Source organism: Rhipicephalus sanguineus, chromosome 4 (genome assembly GCF_013339695.2).
Source record: "Rhipicephalus sanguineus isolate Rsan-2018 chromosome 4, BIME_Rsan_1.4, whole genome shotgun sequence".
Classification (NCBI taxonomy): domain Eukaryota; kingdom Metazoa; phylum Arthropoda; class Arachnida; order Ixodida; family Ixodidae; genus Rhipicephalus; species Rhipicephalus sanguineus.
Window position 1 is genome coordinate 107,046,003 of NC_051179.1, and position 19,649 is coordinate 107,065,651.

Consider the following 19,649-nt stretch of genomic DNA (forward strand, 5'->3'; position numbering starts at 1 on the left):
CGCCATGCTCACGTACAAGACTGTTGCTGTGCGAACTTGGAAAAGCGCTTAGGAAAAAGTTGCCACTGTGAGAGGATTTACACTCGAATTTCCGACAGATAGGCGCACAAGGTAAGCCGCATTGTCCAGAATAAGCTCACCACTTCGCTGTCGGCAATGTCCTTGATACTTCGCACAGCTAAATCTGGAGCTGCAGATATCTCTTCGTCGGAATGCTTCATCTGAGGGCGAGAGAGACAGAGATTCGACTACGTTTACATACGTCGTCAGCGTTATGTATGAAAGCAATCTGTTGCGGTAATCGTAATAAAAGACAGCATTAGGATCGTCCTAATGAACACGGGCTTCATACCCTCGCATTTAGTTTTTATTCAGCATTATTCACTAAACAAAGTAGCTTCGGAAATAGAGAAAAGATAGCGTAAGAATGGAAAAGGAGAAAAGATCGTGCATCCTTAATGGCACCTACGCACACTGCTCGAACAGTGCACCAATCCCAATGAAGCAGCGATCGTTCCTCCTGTTCACCCTACCATCCACACTGTTTTTTTTTTTTTTGAGCTTGCCAACTAGTTCTCAAGAAGAATGCATAATGTCATTCGATAAACTTATTCTTTAAGCTTTCCACACCGCTCAAAACTTGTTTTCGAATGCTTCGACCAGCCGTATTGCTGGTACAAGTCGTTACAAAATAAGCATGATCAAGAAGCCGAGCGCTATCCGCTTTTCCTAGGCCACAACACTGCAGGAATCGGAGTTTCAACATCTCGCGATTTCACTGCTTGCCTACATTGGCGTCAGTGCATACGTCGCTGGAACTGTATCCGGTTGATAGGCGTACACGTAAATTAGTTATAATAATCTAATGCTACCCTGCAGCCCCAACGAGGCTGCAGTATATAAAAATTAAAATATTAATATGAGGAGAGCAGATAATGAAGCCAGAAAAAGCATACGGAAAGTTAGTTCTTCATTTTGATGGAAGTAAAATACAACACGAAAGCGATGAAAATGATCAACTCGACGAGATGGCACAGGTGAGCGACAAAACATACGTTCGGATATACGGCTGCGCCGCTCCATCATTTAATTTACACTGGTGGCCACGCTCTGCTCTTGGCTGTTTCAGATATGTGTATACGCGGGCAGAAGTAGTCCTGGCCATGCGTGCCAGTGGTTCCTGACCACGAAAGCTTAGGGACCTTAAGCATACTCTTGTCCATATATGGAAGGCACCTATATAGCTGGAGATTAGGAGGTCGCAACGGGCTAATTGAAATCTTTGTGTTGTCTTATGGCGTCAACACAGCTAGAACCAAACGCCTGTTACGCTCTGTGTACATTGCATGTACTGTTTACATATCCGTAACCAGTACAGATCCAGTGCCTTGTATTATTTTACTCTTCTCCCTCACAGTTCCGCCTACGGCCTCGAAGCGTCCTTGATGCAATCATACCAATGCTATAGTTGTCAACTCCTCGCGCTTATTTAGTCTTTCTCTACCAAGCGAATTTATATAACACTTCTTTCCTTCATATATATATTCGTATACGGCCTACTTGAGTCACTTTGGCCTCGATATCGAGAGCTCCACGTAGCACGGCCGTGTATCTGCGGGGATCTTTGCCTTCTTCGGAGTCCTGCGGCCCCTGAGCCAACTTCTGCAGGAAGGAGAGCAGCGCTTCCTCCTTGTAACGGTACCTGTCCATCTCGAACATGTCACGGATGGTGTCCGGTTCTGTCAACTGCGTTCGCGCACGTGGTGACAGGTGAATGCGCTGAGGCACGAGCAAGGCATGCATACTAGAGGAGGGACTAGGCTAGTTGGTTTTGCGCGAAGTGACTACGGTGACTTCGTGCAAAGTAACAACTAAAACAAAAAGATGGCTAAGACAAAGTTAGATGGTCACTTATGCAAGAAGACTCGAAGACGAAAGCCATCTTCGTTTTCTTCTCAGTCGGTGTGTTGATCCTGCACCGCCATCCTCTGACAGCTTTCTGGACCTAAAGTGGTTTTCCACAGCCTCCAGGGTCGGAGGCACCTCGGCTGGCTTTGTATTGCCTCAGTGATCAGCCCACCTTTGACCAAGCAAGGATGTCATGTGATGACGTCGCCATGTGACGTCACAGTGACATCATGATGACGTCACAAATTCAGACAGTCAGTGACGTCGCGTGAACGTCATTATGGTGACGTCATCGTGTGATGATGTTATTTTTGCGTCACTCGTGTTGACGCCGCCAAAGGGGGACGCCGGTCAATTTTCGCGTTTGATGAGTGACCTAAGGCTTTCGCCTTAATAACAGCAGCAGCCACCCTCGTATGCGTTGCGGCCCTTTCATGTCTTTTGTTACACTGCTCTACCGCATAGCTAAAAGTAGAGTATAGCTGAGTGAGTCCTTTCCAGAAAATTCACACAAACCGCGCCCAACGTTTCCTTTGTTTTATTAGCATGCATATGTTTTTTTAAAAGAAATCGCCCGACAGTAAATATAAAAGATACACCGAAGACGGTGATGCGAGTCCGGCCCTCATGTCGTGTCATCTCTCTTAATCTCATGCTCGTAAGAAACCTTATCCGCGATCACACCCTAAATTCATACGATACCCTCGCTTCTTGTCCTTCATCGACCATCTTGTTACTCTACAGTGTGCCGGTATTCTGAGCTAAGCCTTTCCTGACTTGCCAGTCTCCAGTGCTCTACGTGACGTTTACCATCTCAGCCCAACTGTCGCATTCGTATCTCCTAATCATACAGCCATCATATCCCGTCATAGCCCTGGGCGCACGGTCCTTAACTTTTTGACTTTATTATCCTCCTAGTTTCAGCCTCACACATAACACAGATGAAGTACGCTGATTATATCTATTCAGGGCAGTAATGGCCACATGTATTTCGTGGTGCGAGTAAATACATCAGGAGAACAAGCAAGATGGACTGAATTGAACCATCATGGCTCAGTGATTCTAACTAGCACACATTGCCACTCTCTTCAGCAAGACGGAAACAGGGTCTGGTTTGAACAAGTTAAGCGAGAGCCTCTTAGACTAATGTAGCAGACTTGAAGGTGGACTTTATTAATGCGAATGCTGATATGTCTCAACGGCCGAAAAATCCCGACGTCGTCGTGAACACGAATGGTATCCAAAAGCGCGTGATGTTAAACGCAGATGTAAGGACACCAAATGATTAGGAGTACAAATTCAACTCGGTTCAATGTGCATTAGAAGCACATTTAAAACGAATCAGCGCTCATTAAAGTAAATCAAGAGTGAAATTACGTACAAGAAAGTGAATCAAGTGAATAAAGAGTGCTTGGCAGTACATAGGTTTTCACTGGTGATTTCCTTAGCGCTATCTTAAAGGACCGGTGAGTGTTTTAGAAACAATATTGCAGAAGTGCTTAAAGCGTCCACATGCCGCTTTCTGTTGACTTGTGTCTGATTCTTTTGCGTGAGTTGAGCATGCTGATCGTTGAGGCATAGAGAGAAGCGGGCCTATAGGTTGGGTTCAGTTGACAAGTGACGAACACGCACGCACATATATATGGGGTCAACCATTCCTCTCCATGGATGCTAAGAAAGACCAGAAGTATCGAACACATCTTCTATTATTGAAAGGGAGCGCAATTAAACATGGACACAAGAAGGAACGAGAAGGACAACACAGCAGCCAAGCAGAAAGGCTTGCCTTCTGGGATGTCCACTAACGTACACACTAACGGATTTGTCGTCGTCACGGTAAGTAAGATAAAGACACCACCTTCTGAGCACATTTCGAAGCCCACTAGTTTTTAACGAAAATTTTCTGTCCAAGAGAAGCCGTTGCTAGTTCGTTGTTAATAAATATATTACTTATATGCGCTGCCCCTTTCATTTACAGTTCGGCATTATTTGGGGACCTTCAACCCAAACACTCGCAGGCTCGGCCTGACTCACCTGGATGTAGCGTTTGCCTTCCTTGAGCTGTAGGGCGATCTTGACGAGCGGGAAGCAGCCGTAGATCTGCGCCAGTTTGGCGGCCGAAAAGGATACGCGAGGCAGTGCGGCGTTCGATACGACCGGCCACTCGGCCAAACCCAGGGGTTGCGGGATGCGCCTCTGCACCACGTCGGGCAACACGGGCCGCTCGCTCGACTGGGACGAACCTGCACGCGCGCGCACCGCGTCAACGGCAAATTCGAGCCACACGCGCGAAGCCCACGCGAGGAAAAGGCGTCGACTAGTTCACGAGAAAGGTCATGCAGTAGAAGCATAAAAGTAGGCGAATGCAAGAGGCACATTTTTCAAGGCTGTGATACGTGATCGCCCACTGTTCACTTTTACGTCAAGTTCCACTGAAGGAACGATGCCTTGTAGCCCACAGACAGGTGAATGGCCGCTTTCCTATCCCTCAGTTTTCTACCCGCTTCGGCCGAAGCCTTTCTACAGTCATTTTTCATGCGCCAGAGAACGCTGGCAGCTAGAGGAAATAAGTGAGAAGTCTTTGTCGCTTAAGTACGTTGTGATATTACTTTAACTTCTTGCAGATATCGGTACTCTGCCGTTCTCCTTTGAGGGCACGTGTAATTATAAAGCAAATGTCAAAATGAAATTGTTTCTTCGTGTCCACACAACCTATGAGAAGTGCATCCACAACTGGAATGATTTTTTTTCTGTACGCGGTGCCGTAATACGTGCCAAAACCTGAACGCATTGGTGTAATCACGTATCACATCACTCCACGTCAAGAATTTAGCATTTCATCAGCACAGTAGTAATGCCCGCAGCTCTACAGAACCGAGGCTCAACTGATCTAAAGAAGCTTTTTCAAGGAATGCACTGTTCCTAACAGTAAGTATGATGGTGCAACAAGATTTCGCAGTAGTAAGTGGACAAAAAGCAACATTCAAGATGTGATCACAACTGGAAGTGTACACGAGTATATTTCGCAGTCTAAAGGTACCATATTCTCAAAAAGAAAGTTTATTTCTGCGTGATGACTAACTTTCTGCTGACCTCAAATCCAGCATGAAATCGGCACAATTTCCGATGCCAGTGAATTTCCTGTGAGAGCCAAGCAAAGCACAATCTCTCGATCAATTCGCGAAAGACAAAACCCAAAGAAGGACAAAAATTTCGTATAGCTACGCCTGAGACCACCCGAAACATTAACAGAATTAGTTCGTTATTGACGTGTTTCAGAGCAACACTGCATTGGCGTTCAAGCGCAAGACCATGACTGCTCTTTCTTTTCGCCCGAATTTCGCAGCATTTATATTAAAAGCTGAAAAATGAGCTATGACGAGGATAGCGCAAGGAAAACAAAATTATAAGAGGCATCTTCAAAAAGCAGCTAACACGCAGCTAGTTTCGTTTGAGTGAAAATATTGTTGGTATTTTTAAGCCTTGTGCGCGCATGGATTGCTAATACACAAGTATATCGATGAGAATGCTAAGAATGAACCTATTTTCATTGTTTTTTGCAACTGTCAACAATAAGCTTCATGTTGCTGCTCTAAACGCATCGTTTGCACGTTCAATCACGAAGATGTGGGACTTGCGCGCAAGAACTACGACTTTGTAAGGTAGACGACCACGGACTGGTAGACATGGTAGACGACCACGGAATCATTCTCACCACCTGTGTTCGTCAGCGCGCCCTCAATAAGTGGCACACGACAGTTTTTGTATTCCGCCTTCATTGTGATGCGGCCTCCGTAAACGGGAATTGAGCCGCCACCTTGTTTTCACGAGCGCAACGCAGCGTAGTCAGTGAGCTAATGCGGTGGGCACTGGCACGTACAATGATGTGTCCTTGGTGGGGTGTAGAATAAATGAAGCTGTAATGCCTTAGGATCTAATTCTCGCTGAGCAGTGTTTCAATAATGCTTTTATGAACCATCTAAGCACTTTGACTCAACACCAGCGTTACTTACAAAATGAGGAATAGTCACTGCTCGTGTGACCGCATTCAGCTGTGAAGCACAAGCGGCGTAAGAATGTATTTGGGAATGCTAGCCGAGTCTGATGACCTTGAGGAAGGTGAGGTAGGCAGATGATGAAACAAAACAAAAAAAGACAAAGAAACTTGCTTACCATGACTCCTGCACACGTGGAAATGAGAGTATATCTTCTTCAAGAACGGGTCCGTTGAACGACTGAAGTCTGTGAAAAAAAAAAAGCAAGAAAAAAGCGGCTTGCGTGGCTGTCAATGAAGGAAAGTCTCGTTGTGTCACTCAAATGATCGAATTAGTGAGACCTTCAAAAACGTGTTATCAAAAAGGCAGCACCAAATTATATCTAATGTCCCAAATGATAAGGCATGTGCGCACTTCGAGTTCGCGCACGCGAATTGAGAATTTTACCGCTCGTTTCGAGTCCGATCTTTCAAGGTGGCTGAAATACTCTACCTGATATGTGGCGGCCCTGTAGGTTATTACTGTAATATTTGTTAAAAAACAACAAGACGCTGCATATATGTTGCTGGAAGTGAGGGTACATCTACAGAATATTTTGTACTTCGTTTAATAACTTTGTCAAATGCAAACGCACCTTTTCTACGAGGCGTCATGCAATACTTATGGTCATATCAGTGCTTGTTTCTCGGTGTGAAACAGGTGCGGCATATAAACATGGGCACATTCGCCCAAAAGCGAAAATATAGCGCTTTCGTCCGGTGCCGGGTATGGACCACCTGAGGTATAGGTGAGACGTCATATGGGGTACAGATAAGCATGAAACCAGCATATGCCGAAAAAGCCACAGGACTAGCTTTGTTGAAAGTTGTTTGCAAGTCAACGTTCAACTGCGGACCACGTTACAGCGGCTTGCTTGTACTGTAATAATTTAATGTGTCACTGATGCATCACAGCATAGCAATAAAGATACTCAGAAATAAAGAAATTAAGCTTACTGAATTTACTTTTCCATGCCGACAGCAACAGAACCAAGGTATATACTAGTGATGTGGGTATGGAAAATAGATTCTGGGGAAACCAGGCAAGGAGGTGGTGGAATAAGGCTCACGAAAAGGAACTTGTCGCCCACGCTTTGCTAGCACAACGCTGCAAATAATATATAATTCATATGCATTTCTTTTGCAGCTTCTGGCTACAGGTAAGTGGATGACAGGTGATTGTCAGTAACCCATGCACTTAATGTCTGCATGCTCGATACTGGCTTCTCGAGTGTCTGAAGGTTCTGACTGCTCCTCATTGAACCACACAATTCAGAAAATTTTTCACAATTTTTCGTTAACAAAAACCGCTGCTGGTCATTGTGGTTATGGCTCCGACTCCATTCTAGAGCACTGCACGGGCCGGGATTCTCGGCCCGGACCCGGCCCGAGCCCGCGACTCGTTCAAATTTACCCGCCCGAGCCCGGTTCGGCGACTCAAAGCGAGACCCGGGCCCGGCCCGAACCCGAGAAAAAATTTCGCCTACCCGGCCCGACCCGGCCCGACCACAGATCGGGCCCGACAGGGGCCCGAGCCACTAATCTAGGTGGTGCCCGAGCATAGAATCGACCACAAGGCGTTTTAAGTGGCAAAGATCTACGCATGCTTGGCGCATGCTTCGCTAGCAAGTATACTTTAACCTACGGTACTTTCTTGTAAAAAGGGGCTGGCTCGCCGTGGAAACAGTTGAGCGGACATACTGGGTACGATGAACGTTCGTTCGGCAGTGGTATACTGTACCTAATTTTCTAGAAATACAATCGGGATCATCAAGAGCGTATTGTAGCAGGCATTGTTGGAAGAAAAGTGATTTGCAGGATGAGTCCGGTTTCAATAAGGAGCGCAATAGAAACAGAGGGGACAGACAACAGAACGCTCTCTTCACTTGTTGATTATTGCGCTCTACACTGAAATTTTAATGGACACGAAAGTGAAACAATGAATCAGCTTAGATTGATAAATTGTACTCTGAGAAATCTAATGTCGTTAATTTCACCAATACAGATGCATTATTAAAGGATAAAATTAAGGTCAAGGTTTCATTTTTAAATTAATTTCGCGCCAAAATCTCCAGGCGTGACAACACGGATTTTAAAGCGTATTTTTCGTATTTTGGAGACATTGGCTTGTCGAAATTTCCTGAAGCTTCGTATGTTAAGTCTATGGCCCCCCTCGGAAAACAATGCACTTCATTTTTACCGAGTATGAACTGTGTAGTGCCTAGCAGACGCCGTCAAAATCTATGAGGCGTTTGATGCGGGAATTTCAAGGTGGCGTAGCCAGCCGCGATTTATTTTGGCACGTTTTCTCGCTTCCCGCGAGTCTTCTCGCGGCGGCCGGCGTGGGTATTTTCGAATTGTGAAAGAGTAATTTGCTAATAATGCGAAAATTGTTTTTCCCTTTAGTGTTCCTTTAAATCGTGCTGTAAGACAAAGTCAATTGTTCACCCTTCTGGATATGTAGTACACGTATCTTCATCATAGTAGCACCTTTCCACATCAGGAGAAATAGAGGAAAAAAGCCAGGTTTATTACATTTGTTGTAATTACACCAGCCTAGATAAAAATTATAACGAACCGCGCGCACCGCGTGCACTTTGGAAATATAAGAAGCGGAATGGCAAAAAAGAAACTATTTGTCATAGCATTCTTTTCATATATCACACCACTGCCATTATATACAGTCTACAAGTTTTTGTGGCATAGTTCATAGTTTATTTGCTCGCATGTTATTGTACAACAAAAATCCAATTATAAAAAGATTCCGCTATAAGCACACCATGCGCCGTTGCATCACATGTCCTGCCGCGCTAAAGTGTCCTGCTTGCGATAGTCCCACGGGCGCACATCTGCCTTGCGAAATATGAAGGCGTCGGCAGTCGTCGCTCTTAACTTCCACCACTGGAGCAAATTTAGGAGGTCTTTTTGGACCTCTGCAGAATGACAATAGCTGTCAAACTGATCCCTTCATTTCTCTCGTTCCCGAACATTGTGTAACTCTTCAATATAATCTATAAATGCCTCTGAGAGCTTGTCCTTGCAGTTGTCAGCAGTGTTTGTTATGCACGGCTTGCACAGGGCTCTTTTTTTTTCGTAATATAATGGTGTATGCCTTCCTAACGATGTTGTACCGGTAGAAGGTGGCCTACGCTGGTAGGCACATACGACTGGCAGTAGGTGGAAGAAGTGATTGCTATCTATTTTCGGGGCTCATTCCAGTTTGGTAATAAAGGTGCGAATAAGCTTCTCCACGCTTACTCATTGGGTGCATATGAGTCGAGGTAAGGGGACATCATCACCCGGCATGGAATTCGTGATTCTTATTTTAAGGCAGATACTTCGTCAAGCTAATATACTTTGCCTTTATACATGAATGTACATGTTTAATGGACATGTGCTGTTCGTGCACACTCCAACGCTGTTGTGGCACTATCATGTAGCTCTCGCACTATATAGTGCAGGGGTCTCAAACACGCGGCCCGCGGACCACTTGCTAGCGGCCTTCGGCCCGCACATGACTGTCTTCGTCCCATTTTTTCATTTATTTATAAGTACGTTTGTGAGCTACACTGTCATATCAGGCCTAAAGCATTTTTTTTTTCGTGAGGCACCGCCTGCAGCCACCATGTGTTGATACATACCCGTGAAAAAAACGCTATATTGCAGAATTGGCGTCCAGATTTTAGTCATTTTGGAGATGGTATCGATATGTCGGTGGAAACTTGCCGCCAAATATGCCCTTCAGAAATGACCCATATATGATATATTAAAAAGATATTCCAAATGGCAACGTTATCTGACATCTGGTACAACCAGGCCCGTAACGAGGAATTTTCTTCGGGGGGGGGGGGGGGCACTTGCTGAAAACCTTGACTATATATATTTGAGAAAAACACCTATTTTCATCATTTATTTTTGGTAAGAACACCTGCTTCACCAACATTTCGGGGGGGGGGGGGGGGGCTAAGGCCTCCTGGCTGCGGGCCTGGGTACAGCCTATGCCTCCCTACGCCCCACCCCTCCACTCCTACCTTCGTCACTGTCCTGGCCCTTCTTGCCGAAGTAAATTTTCGTGAATGCGGCCCGTTAGCTGAGGCGGCTTTGAGACCCATGATATAGATCGGCACAAGACGAACGCTCAGATGTCAACAATGCGGGCACACAAAGCAGGCTGTGCATGTCCATCTCGCGTCACATGACCTCTGGGAACCTAGACGAAGCCACGGAAAAAGAATGCTTTTATATGGATTTTATGCAACGAGACTCCGCCCAGTCTTTTCGTTTTAGTGGAGGGCTGGAACTTTCAAGAATGTTTCCCCGCCTGGTAGCTCCGCAATCGTAATTCCGATGATAAGTTATAGATATAAATTTATTATATTACATTTATTACGGCGATTACAGAATAACATTCGGGGTATAAAATAACGAATGCAAATAAAGCAGGGAATAACGAGATGTTAACTATATTTGCGCCGGTGTATTTACTTTTAGCTCGCCCATTTCAGATAAATCAAGTAGCCCCATATGCAAGAGGCAAAAGAAGATCAGTACTTTTCACTCATGAAACTTGTCCAAATAGCGTGCCCCACGTAAAAAAAGAAAAAAAAGAATCGTTTTATCGAGATAAAATCTGAAGCGCATATGTACGTGCAACGCATGAGGAACACACTTGAAGGGACACTAAAGAAAAAAAGATTCTATTATCAGTAAATTACTTTTAAAATACCATAATGACTACGCTCGCTGAGACAAGAGTCTTCGTAAGCGAGAAAACGCGCAAAAAGAAAATGCGGGTGCCGACGCCATCCTGATTATCGTGCAACGAACATCGCGGCGTCATAGATTTTGACGGCGTCCACTGGGTTCCACGTAGTTCCTAATCGGTAAAAATTAAGTACATTGACCTCTGAGAGGGCCATAGACTTAACATACGAACTTTCAAGAAGTTTCGTTGACCCGATGTCCCCAGAATACGACAAATACAGTTTGAAATCCGTGACGTCATGCGCGGAGGTTTCGGCGCGAAATTTAAAAATGAAACTTTGCCCTTGATTTTCTCCTTATGATGGTTAAACCAGTTACATTCGTGTTCTCACTTTATCAGTCTTAACCGATTCATTGCATTGCGTTAAGTCCCTTTAAGAATTGAGCAAATCCAAGCCCGGCCCGACCCGAGCCCGCCACGTCCAACCCGGGCCCGGCCCTAAGCCCGGAGCTTCAAACCCGAGCCCGGCCCGAGCCCGCCGTGAAAACTACTTTTCGGGTAGGCCCGAGCCCGTGCAGTGCTCTACTCCATTCCCGTTGAAGCGGGCTCGACGCATATGTGCCAGACTCCAGCATACTCTTCTTACAGAAATTATCCCCTGTGAATACGCTTTAATATTTATTCCTACAGTCTTCGTTGTCGGTAATAAACGAATGTGTTCGACATGATGTAGTGATGTACCCTTTTTAATGCCACATCGTCATGGTTTTTATTTACAAATACGCCAAGAGTATTCAAAGGTACTCTCGGTTACGCACCCCGCATGAATACTAGCTTGCGCAATGTGGTCTATAATTCAGAGGACTTCATGAAAATCAACGTCATTTGTACAAATGTGTACATATCTCCTGTGAATCTTTAGCAATGTTTATGTAAATGTGATCGTGCAGTGTTTTGGTGCTGCTTCACCGTTTTCTTATAGAGCACATGCAGAGCAGTTATGTTCCTACGGAGGCTATGGGGACATTCGAATGTGCCGTTTGATATGGAATATTAAGAATAGCGGAACTGCGAGTATTTGCGAGTGTTCAGAGTGTAACGCTCAAAGTTATTGAATAAATGTAAATGTTCACCGTGAAGAGTTCGCAGTAACTCTTGCCAAAGCAAGAGCCTTTGTGTCTCCTGGAAGGGGCGGCTGCTCGTCTGGCACAGGAAGGCGTCCGCTTTCTTGCAGGGGGTTCTCTCATACTTGATCAGATCCGCAATTTCGCGCCCTGCGTAGGCACCTTGTTTGAGACGCTGTGCAAGGGTGCATAAAAAATCACACCATTTCCCGCTAAAGGGGACCATGAGGCGTTCCGTTGGCGTTCGTTGGGCATGCTACCGACCTCGCGTCGTGGAACGCGAAGAGGAGCACTACGCGCCTCGTGTATTCCCTCTAGCCTGGTCGGTAATTCTAACAGGGCGAGCGGGGAACGCGGTCTACAGGCGCGCGAGAGGTGAGCAGCGTAGGAGAGGAGAGGGAGGGGGAGGGGATGCGCATGCGCTGGCGCTCATCGCGGCGCTGCGCTGCGCACGTGAGAATTTCGGCATGTCGAACCCGCATTTCAGAGGAGTCAACCGAAGCAAGCGCTGGACTGAACGCGCGAAGCGCTCTGTCACTTGAAGGAGAGGAGACTAGAGGAGGAGAGTAGCGCAAACGCCGCGAGAGCAGAAGCGAGAACGCAGGAGAAGCGCAAGCAGGTGCTGGTACAGAAGTGGAGAGAGTAACGCGCAGCTGTTGGAGAGAGGGAAGGAGGAGATTTGCGCATGCGTAGTGTGAGTGCGGACTAGCACGCCGTGGGACATACCCCCGAGCAAGAGATGCCTTCGCATCTAAAATGCTGCATATGACATAGAGAACTACAAGTGAAGCTGAGTTGACACGTTTGGCGAGCCACGCGTCCTTCATAGGTTGCTTCCATAGCACGCTTGATGAGATACGGCAAGTGCAGCGGCGTCACGGTAGAGGCGAACTTCTACAGGAAGGGCTGTTCGAGTCATTCGCTCACAGTTTAAGCTTAATAAGCGCAGTTGTCACTTATGGATATTGCTGCTTCAAGAGACACTGAAAAAAGAATACTATTGATTAGGCTAGTGTGTGCAGGCACTTATAACAAGCGCCTTTGCGGAGATTTGGTAAGATAGTGAAAGGAGAAAAATGGAAGATTGGTTGCTAAAACGAAACCTTGGGCCTTCTGCACTTGCTGCCCATAGCGTACTAATTTCTGACAGCAGTTGCTGATGATGATGGCGACCATTTTCACAATAGAAATAATATCACTGCATATTGAAGCAACAAAATGCTCAACGTTAGGCGATTTGCTCTGCCAGAACTGAGGTAAATAACCGAGAATACAGTGAAAATTTGGTGTAACATTGACGTACGTGCGCTGCATTTCGCTCGCGAAGATCGGAAGCACTACACTGCGCCGTTGTTTAGCTTATGCCTGAAGCTCTCGAGAGCAAGACTGTTTTACGACGTTGCTCGATCAAAGCCTTCGAGAAGTTCAGGGATTGAGGCAGCCAGTTCCGAAAAAAAGGCGTGGCAGAAAAAGACTCTCAGGATAGACACTTAGAAGTTAAAATCTTACAAGTGCGTATCCAGGCAAGTTGAAAGTCGTAAAGGGCGAGATGATGAGTTACCTCTTAATTATAATTTTACTTGTGCACTTTTGGAATAGGACGATCTGTCAGCAGTCAATCCTAACGACTGGACCTCGTAGGTAAGGTACTGGAGGACTTTTAGAGATATATAGGAATAATATTACCGAGGATGCCAAAAAATGCATTCATAAAAGGAAAAAGGGCAGAAACGTAGTGGCTCTCAAAGGAAGCCGCCGGCATAGCGTAAGAGTGAAGGCTGGCCAATGTTGAGGCACAGGCAACGTCCCTCATTGCCAAGTTTGAAGCACAAACTAGGAGAGATAGGAAGAGCACTTTAAAAACACAATGTAATGAAGTCTAAGAGAGCAATTCGAAGGGAAGGACAAGAGACCTCTTAAACAAAGTGAAGGAAATCGCAGGAGCTGTTCACAGCAAGCTTGATTTAACACGAAAGGTTTGCGTTAAAGGGACACTAAAGAGAAACAATGATTTGGTTTAGATTGATAAAATGTGCTCGGAGAACTCTTGTGTAGTTTATTTCACCACCATATGTTTATTATTAGAGGAGAAAACCAAGTTCAAAGTTTCATTTTTAAATTTCGCGCCGAACTTTGTAATTCGTGACGTAAAAGACTTCAAAGAGCATTTAACGTATTTTGGCGCCACTGGCTCGACGAAATTTCCACAAACTCGTTATGTCAAGTCTCTGGCCCCCTCAGAGGACAATGTACTTCGATTTAACCGATTAGGAACTACGTAGGCCCAAGCAGGCGCCGTCAAAAATATGTGACGTCACGGCAAATGGTGCGGGAATTCCAAGGTGGCGTCGCCACCTGTATTTTCTTTTTGCGCGATTTCTCGCTTATTAAGCGTCTTCGCGCAGAAAGCGTAGTGTTTTTGGTATCGTGGAAGACTACTTTACTAATGCGAGAAAAATCGTTTTGCTCTTTAGTGTCCCTTTAACACGATAGGAAAGCACTTAACGATGGGGTAAGGCGCGAAGGAAAGTTGGAAGGGATACACTGAAAATCTGCTTAGGAAAAATTAATCAGAGACAGAGCCTAGCGTAAATTTCTAGTATGCAGTAGAACAAACAGTTATTAAAATGAATTACAACACCCGCCTGCTGGTAAAGCAAGAGGGCCAGGCAGCTTTTGTATAGAACTACACAACGCATTCGGACCAGAACGCGTAAAGCAAGCAGGGCATGCCAACAAGGAGGGCGTTCCACAACAGATCATTGCCGCGCTGTGCCGGATGGACTGCGGAAAAAAAAGGTCAAGTTACAGAGGCTAGAAAAGGTCTTCCGTACGTTGCCGCGTGACCTGTGGATATTTCCACTAACTACCGCCATACCTACCGAGCGAAAATCTCTACCTAACTAACGCGGCTCTCAGACACGCGATTAGCGTCTGTCAGCAGGATTCATTAGTACGATTTGCAAGTACTTTCTTTTATTCTCCCGGGGACAGTAATTCGACAGCCTTGAGATATGCACCAAATATGCTTTCTTTTGACGAAGGGTACTGTGTTGCAAAAAAAAAAGACTCTACCATAGGTGCCGGAAACACTGGGTGCGTGATAAGAGCATTACTTCCACATAAAGTAAGAATTCTATGTAGCCGAATGAAGTACAACGACCGTGTGGAAAAGATAGCAACAGTTTATCTGGCCAGCTTACCGGTATCGAAGCAGGCTGCCGAAGAGCAGAGGTACATGTTGCTCTTGTCCACCGGCACCTGTTTCTCCTCCAATCGGCGCGAGCGGATCTTGTCCATCTGCTCTCGTTGCAGCGAGGCACGCTTGCTGGCTATCACTGTGGCCACGCAAAAAAACGAACGACATTGGTTGACATAGGTTACTTGCCGTAACGCCGCTTTCACACTTTATGTTTGCAGAAAGAGCGCAGTGACTATATTTAGCAATAATGGAGAATATTTTGTAAACCTTCCTCGTTTATGCGGGGTGTTTCTCTTAGTGAACTAACATGGTTTTCAAGTTTGTCAGAACTAAAGAAATTCAAATAGGACACCGTGGCAGAAGTATACGTTACAAACCAACTCTTTGGAAACCACGAAAAAAATATATTTGTGCGTCTCGAATCGTCTAGAAACAGCTGCGCATGTTCAGTGTGAGGTTCGATCTACAAAAGAGTGCATCATTGTTTGCCAGATCGCAGCGCACGCACCTTTCTGTCTTTTAAGTACGGATTTCGCCGGATAACTTACCTTTAATCTGCACCAGTTGGATGGTGAGCGGCAATAGCAGGAACAGAAGCACAACAGCCGTAACTACCGCGGTAACGTAAGGCTCGAGCTGGTTCCTCTCAGGGTAGTGCACCACTGGACTAAAGCGAAAGAAAACAATTCATGTAAATTTATTATTAGCTTACGCAACGTAGAAAAGATATAGCTTGATATAATACTGATAAAAGACATATTCACCCTTGTTATCGTGCACAAGAAGACTAAAGGGGTCATGAGCCACCCGTCTCGCTTCGTGAGAAAACACGTCCTGTGTACAGCAGACACTGCTATGAGCAGCTCAGCCAAATCTTGCAGCTGTGCGCGGCAAGAGAGTTTCTTTTCATACAGAAACCGGAAACCTGTGCTCATTCTCTTCAGTGGGCGGGGCACCTGCTGTTCGACGCCGAAAAACACATAGCATGAAATTGCCCAACGGCCGAGATAAATCGAGAGCGGCGTTTGGACGCGCTTCTTGCCGCAAGGTGACGCAACGTGCCGGCGCCGTGCTCTATAGTCTGCCAACGTTACACAGTGAGGCACACTCGCGCACAGGAATCGCAGCGGGGAGAGAGCGATGGCATTACAGCACACGCGCTCAAGGACATGACGCCCGCTGACGTAACTTTTTTTGCCCGTGTCATCCCTCCCTGTGTAGCTTCCAGCGCACTCGTCGGGACGAGAGAAGAGAGAAAGCACTTAAGCGCGCAACAAATCTCTGTAACCCCGCTCGTTCTTCATGGATTCGAGAAGCTTTGCGGTAATGATTCGTGAGGCCACAAACCCTGATACTCAGGTCATTAGATGATTGCTTAAAAATGCGTTTCAGGACACGTTTAACGCACTTGGACTTCACGGATAAGTTTGTCCTGAAATGTTTAAAAAAAATCACAGCATATCCATGGAGTGAATGATGATGAGTGGGCGAAGCTGCGGAGGTTCATCGGTAAACCGTGAATCTTCCGTGAATTCTGCCCAGTACATCATCACCGACGTGAGATCGGGCGCGTTTATACTAAAGGTTCGATGAGTTATGACGACTTGCAGCTCACTTTAATTTTACATGTACGCTGTGAATTTTCATTGTTTAGAAAACCATTGCTTTAGAAAACATCTGGCGTCTTTTTTTTTTTTTTTTAATTTCGAGAGTTTGCCCAACGGCATACACAGTTAAATATACAGGTAGAGGCCGGCTTCCGCTATATACATCAACAATGCTCTATGGTGGGGCCCATAGAGCCACAAATCATAATCTGGTGGTCTTGTCGGATGAAGGCCCACTGTTCTCAGGTAGCGCCGCCGTATCTGATTCAGGCCAGGGCATGTCCACAACAGGTGCTTGATTGTAACCGCGGACGCTTCGGTGGTACAGAATGGGCAAGTATCCCCAAATGGTCCATGCAGATGTTGTGGCCAGGCATATGTGACCGACGGAGTAAGTGCCGCCCCCACACGAAGTCTCCGCAACACCACCTCCTCCTGGCGGGTAAGCCCGCCTGGGAGGTTTGAACCACACGGTGGAATTAAATCTCGTGTGGTGCGGCGGAGAATCTCCTTGCGGTGGAGGAACTCACCCCGGGGATCACTCGGGAAAGGCGCTTCTAGAGTACGTGGCAGCTCACTGTGGGTGGCGGTGTCAGCTTGTATGTGAGCAGAAATGGTGTCCCGTGGTATCCACTGTATCCTTATCTGGCCAGGCATCTGTGCAGTTATACGCTGTATATCACCTGCGAAAGTGTGCGCGTTATATACCTTGCGGAGCTCCTTTATGGCTGATGTAGAGTCTGTGCGTATTATAGTAAAGGATGACGACGATGCGGAAGCCGCGCTCACCAACTTTGTTGCGTCTCGTATTGCCAGAAGTTCAGCACTGACCGATGGAACCGGAGCTCTCAGGAGGTACAATCGATTGACACACAGGTTTTGGTGCCCCGGCACCACGATTGACGTAACCACCTGCGTGTCCGTGCAGCTCGCATCAGTATAGGCCACCAGTGATCCTGTCGGGAGTGCGGCATCTGCTTCTTCAATGTGGCGCCGGAAGGTAGTCGTTGGACGAGGGACTGGATTTCGGAGGCGGCCGATAGGTTTGTTATCCGTTAGTTGCCGGTGATCCCACGGTGGAAGGCTTACTATTGAAGGTGGCGAGACAGACACTGGATTGCCCATATATGCCGCTAAGTCAGCAGCAGGTGGTAGAAATGACGGCTTGAGTTCCCTTGCTTGTCGGCGTTGATAAATCAACTCGTCGATGGTGTTTAGTTGCGCCTCTTCCTGAAGTATCGGGATAGGTGTGCATCGTGGAAGCCCGGTAACGACGCGCATCGCTTCTCTGTTGATGCATTCTAAACGGGCCCAATCCCTCACTGTAAGGTGCTGAAATTGAGCCGAATAAATAAGGCGAGGCTGCAGCACTGCTCGAACAAGTAAACGGGCAATCTTCGTGCGGGCACCTCCAGCCTTGGAGCTGATTCGTCGTATCAGATGGAGCACCTGGTGCGCTTGTTGCTTAATTTCGCGAATCCAAGCTTTTGCAGATCCATTTGCCGTAATGACAACGCCTAATATGCGTAGCTGGGGAGCTGGCGTAAGAGGACGTCCAGATAATGTCAGCTGAATAGGCGTGTTTACAAGTCGTCGCCGGCCCCAGCTGTTGGCAACCGACATGTAGAGAGTCTTGTCTGTTGAGAGGGTCAATCCTATGCATCTGCACCACTCGTCGGCTGTGTTAAGAGCTTCTTGTAACGCCGATTCCTGTCGTTGAAGGTCGTTGTGAACACTCCACACTGTGATATCGTCGGCGTATATGATGTAATACACGTCCGAGATCGCTGCCAGAGCCCATCCGAGGGGTAGCATTGCCAGGTTAAAGAGCAATGGTGCAAGTACTGATCCCTGTGGCACTCCCCGTTTTGAGTTAAAGGTGCCGGTTGCGTTTCCCGCCACACGAATAGCAAACGTTCGTTGAGTCAAGAACCTGTGTACGAAGGTGCACACGCGCTCGGGTAGTCCCACGCAACGCATAATGGCAAGTATGGCACTGTGGCTAACTTCATCATATGCCTTGTGCACATCCATGGCTAATATTGTTCGCACCCGGCGTGTCCTATTGCCTGCCAAGACCATGCCAGTAAGTGCTCCAAGTCCATCTTCTGTGCCCAAGTGCGTGCGAAATCCAATTTGTGCAGGATGGTACCATTTGAATTGTTCAAGCCACCAGGTTATTCGCGTAGAGAGCATTTTCTCCGTTAATTTGCAGACAGTCGCTGTTAAGGCGATAGGGCGCAGGTTGCGTATATTAGTAGGGTCTTTTCCTGGTTTCGGTATCGGTATGATTTCCGCGTGCGTCCAAGAAGCAGGAATATCGCCTTCAGCCCACACGTGGTTGATGTTATCCAGAAGCGAGGCCAAGGATGTCTCATTCAGGTTTTTGAACAACTCGTAAGGTAATCCGTCCGGTCCAGGAGTCGTCCGTGGTTTAGACGCGTCGATAGCTGCTATCAACTCGGCCATTGTGAATGGTGCTTGGATTCCAGCAACTGCCTCTGAATTAGGTTGTTGGCCTATCGTCGAAGGCAGGGTCACATGGTCATTTATAGGGGAAGGAAGTACATCATAGTGTGGGAACAACGTCCGGGCGATTTGTTGTGCAGCATGCAACGGGGTATCCGCAGTGGCTAGAAGCACCGAAGCCGTTGGGTCGGGCTGACGTTGGCCCTTCTCCATTGCACGAAACGTACGCCAGACAGAGGCTGTGCGTGACGAGGGTCCGAGAGACGCACACCAATCTAGCCATCGTCCTCTGTCCAGTCTTCGCTCATGCCGACGAGCTTGTGCCGCGATACTCCGCATTTGAATTTTTGCTTCTATCGACGTAGGATCGCGCACCGCAGCAAGTTCAGCCCGGCGCCGGGCCGCCCAAAGGCGCAACAGCTGCAAGTCTGGGGCCGGGCGGCTTTCATCTACCCAGGACGTTTTAGTTGCCGAATCCAGTGCCTTTCGAAGAAAATCTTGAAGATCTTGCGGCGACTGGTCCTGTGGTATGAGTGCTGCCTCTCGAAAGGCGTCCCAGTGAACAACTCGACAACAGCGGCGAAGTCGGGAGTGTCCGTGG

General features: G+C 46.9%; 1 protein-coding gene across 1 annotated transcript in view; it reads right to left on the reverse strand.

Moving 5' to 3' along the window:
* LOC119391486 (uncharacterized) overlaps nt 1-19,048 on the reverse strand; it is an 84,997-nt gene extending 65,949 nt beyond the window's left edge. Inside the window, exons 1-9 of the mRNA XM_049415302.1 lie at nt 18,915-19,048; nt 15,521-15,639; nt 14,974-15,108; nt 11,780-11,920; nt 6,082-6,150; nt 4,330-4,465; nt 3,943-4,225; nt 1,561-1,746; nt 141-221 (exon numbers count right to left, since the gene is read on the reverse strand). Coding sequence (XP_049271259.1) covers nt 141-221; nt 1,561-1,746; nt 3,943-4,225; nt 4,330-4,465; nt 6,082-6,150; nt 11,780-11,920; nt 14,974-15,108; nt 15,521-15,639; nt 18,915-19,048 — 1,284 coding nt within the window. The remainder of the gene's footprint in view (nt 1-140; nt 222-1,560; nt 1,747-3,942; nt 4,226-4,329; nt 4,466-6,081; nt 6,151-11,779; nt 11,921-14,973; nt 15,109-15,520; nt 15,640-18,914) is intronic.
* Nucleotides 19,049-19,649: the final 601 nt, after the last annotated feature.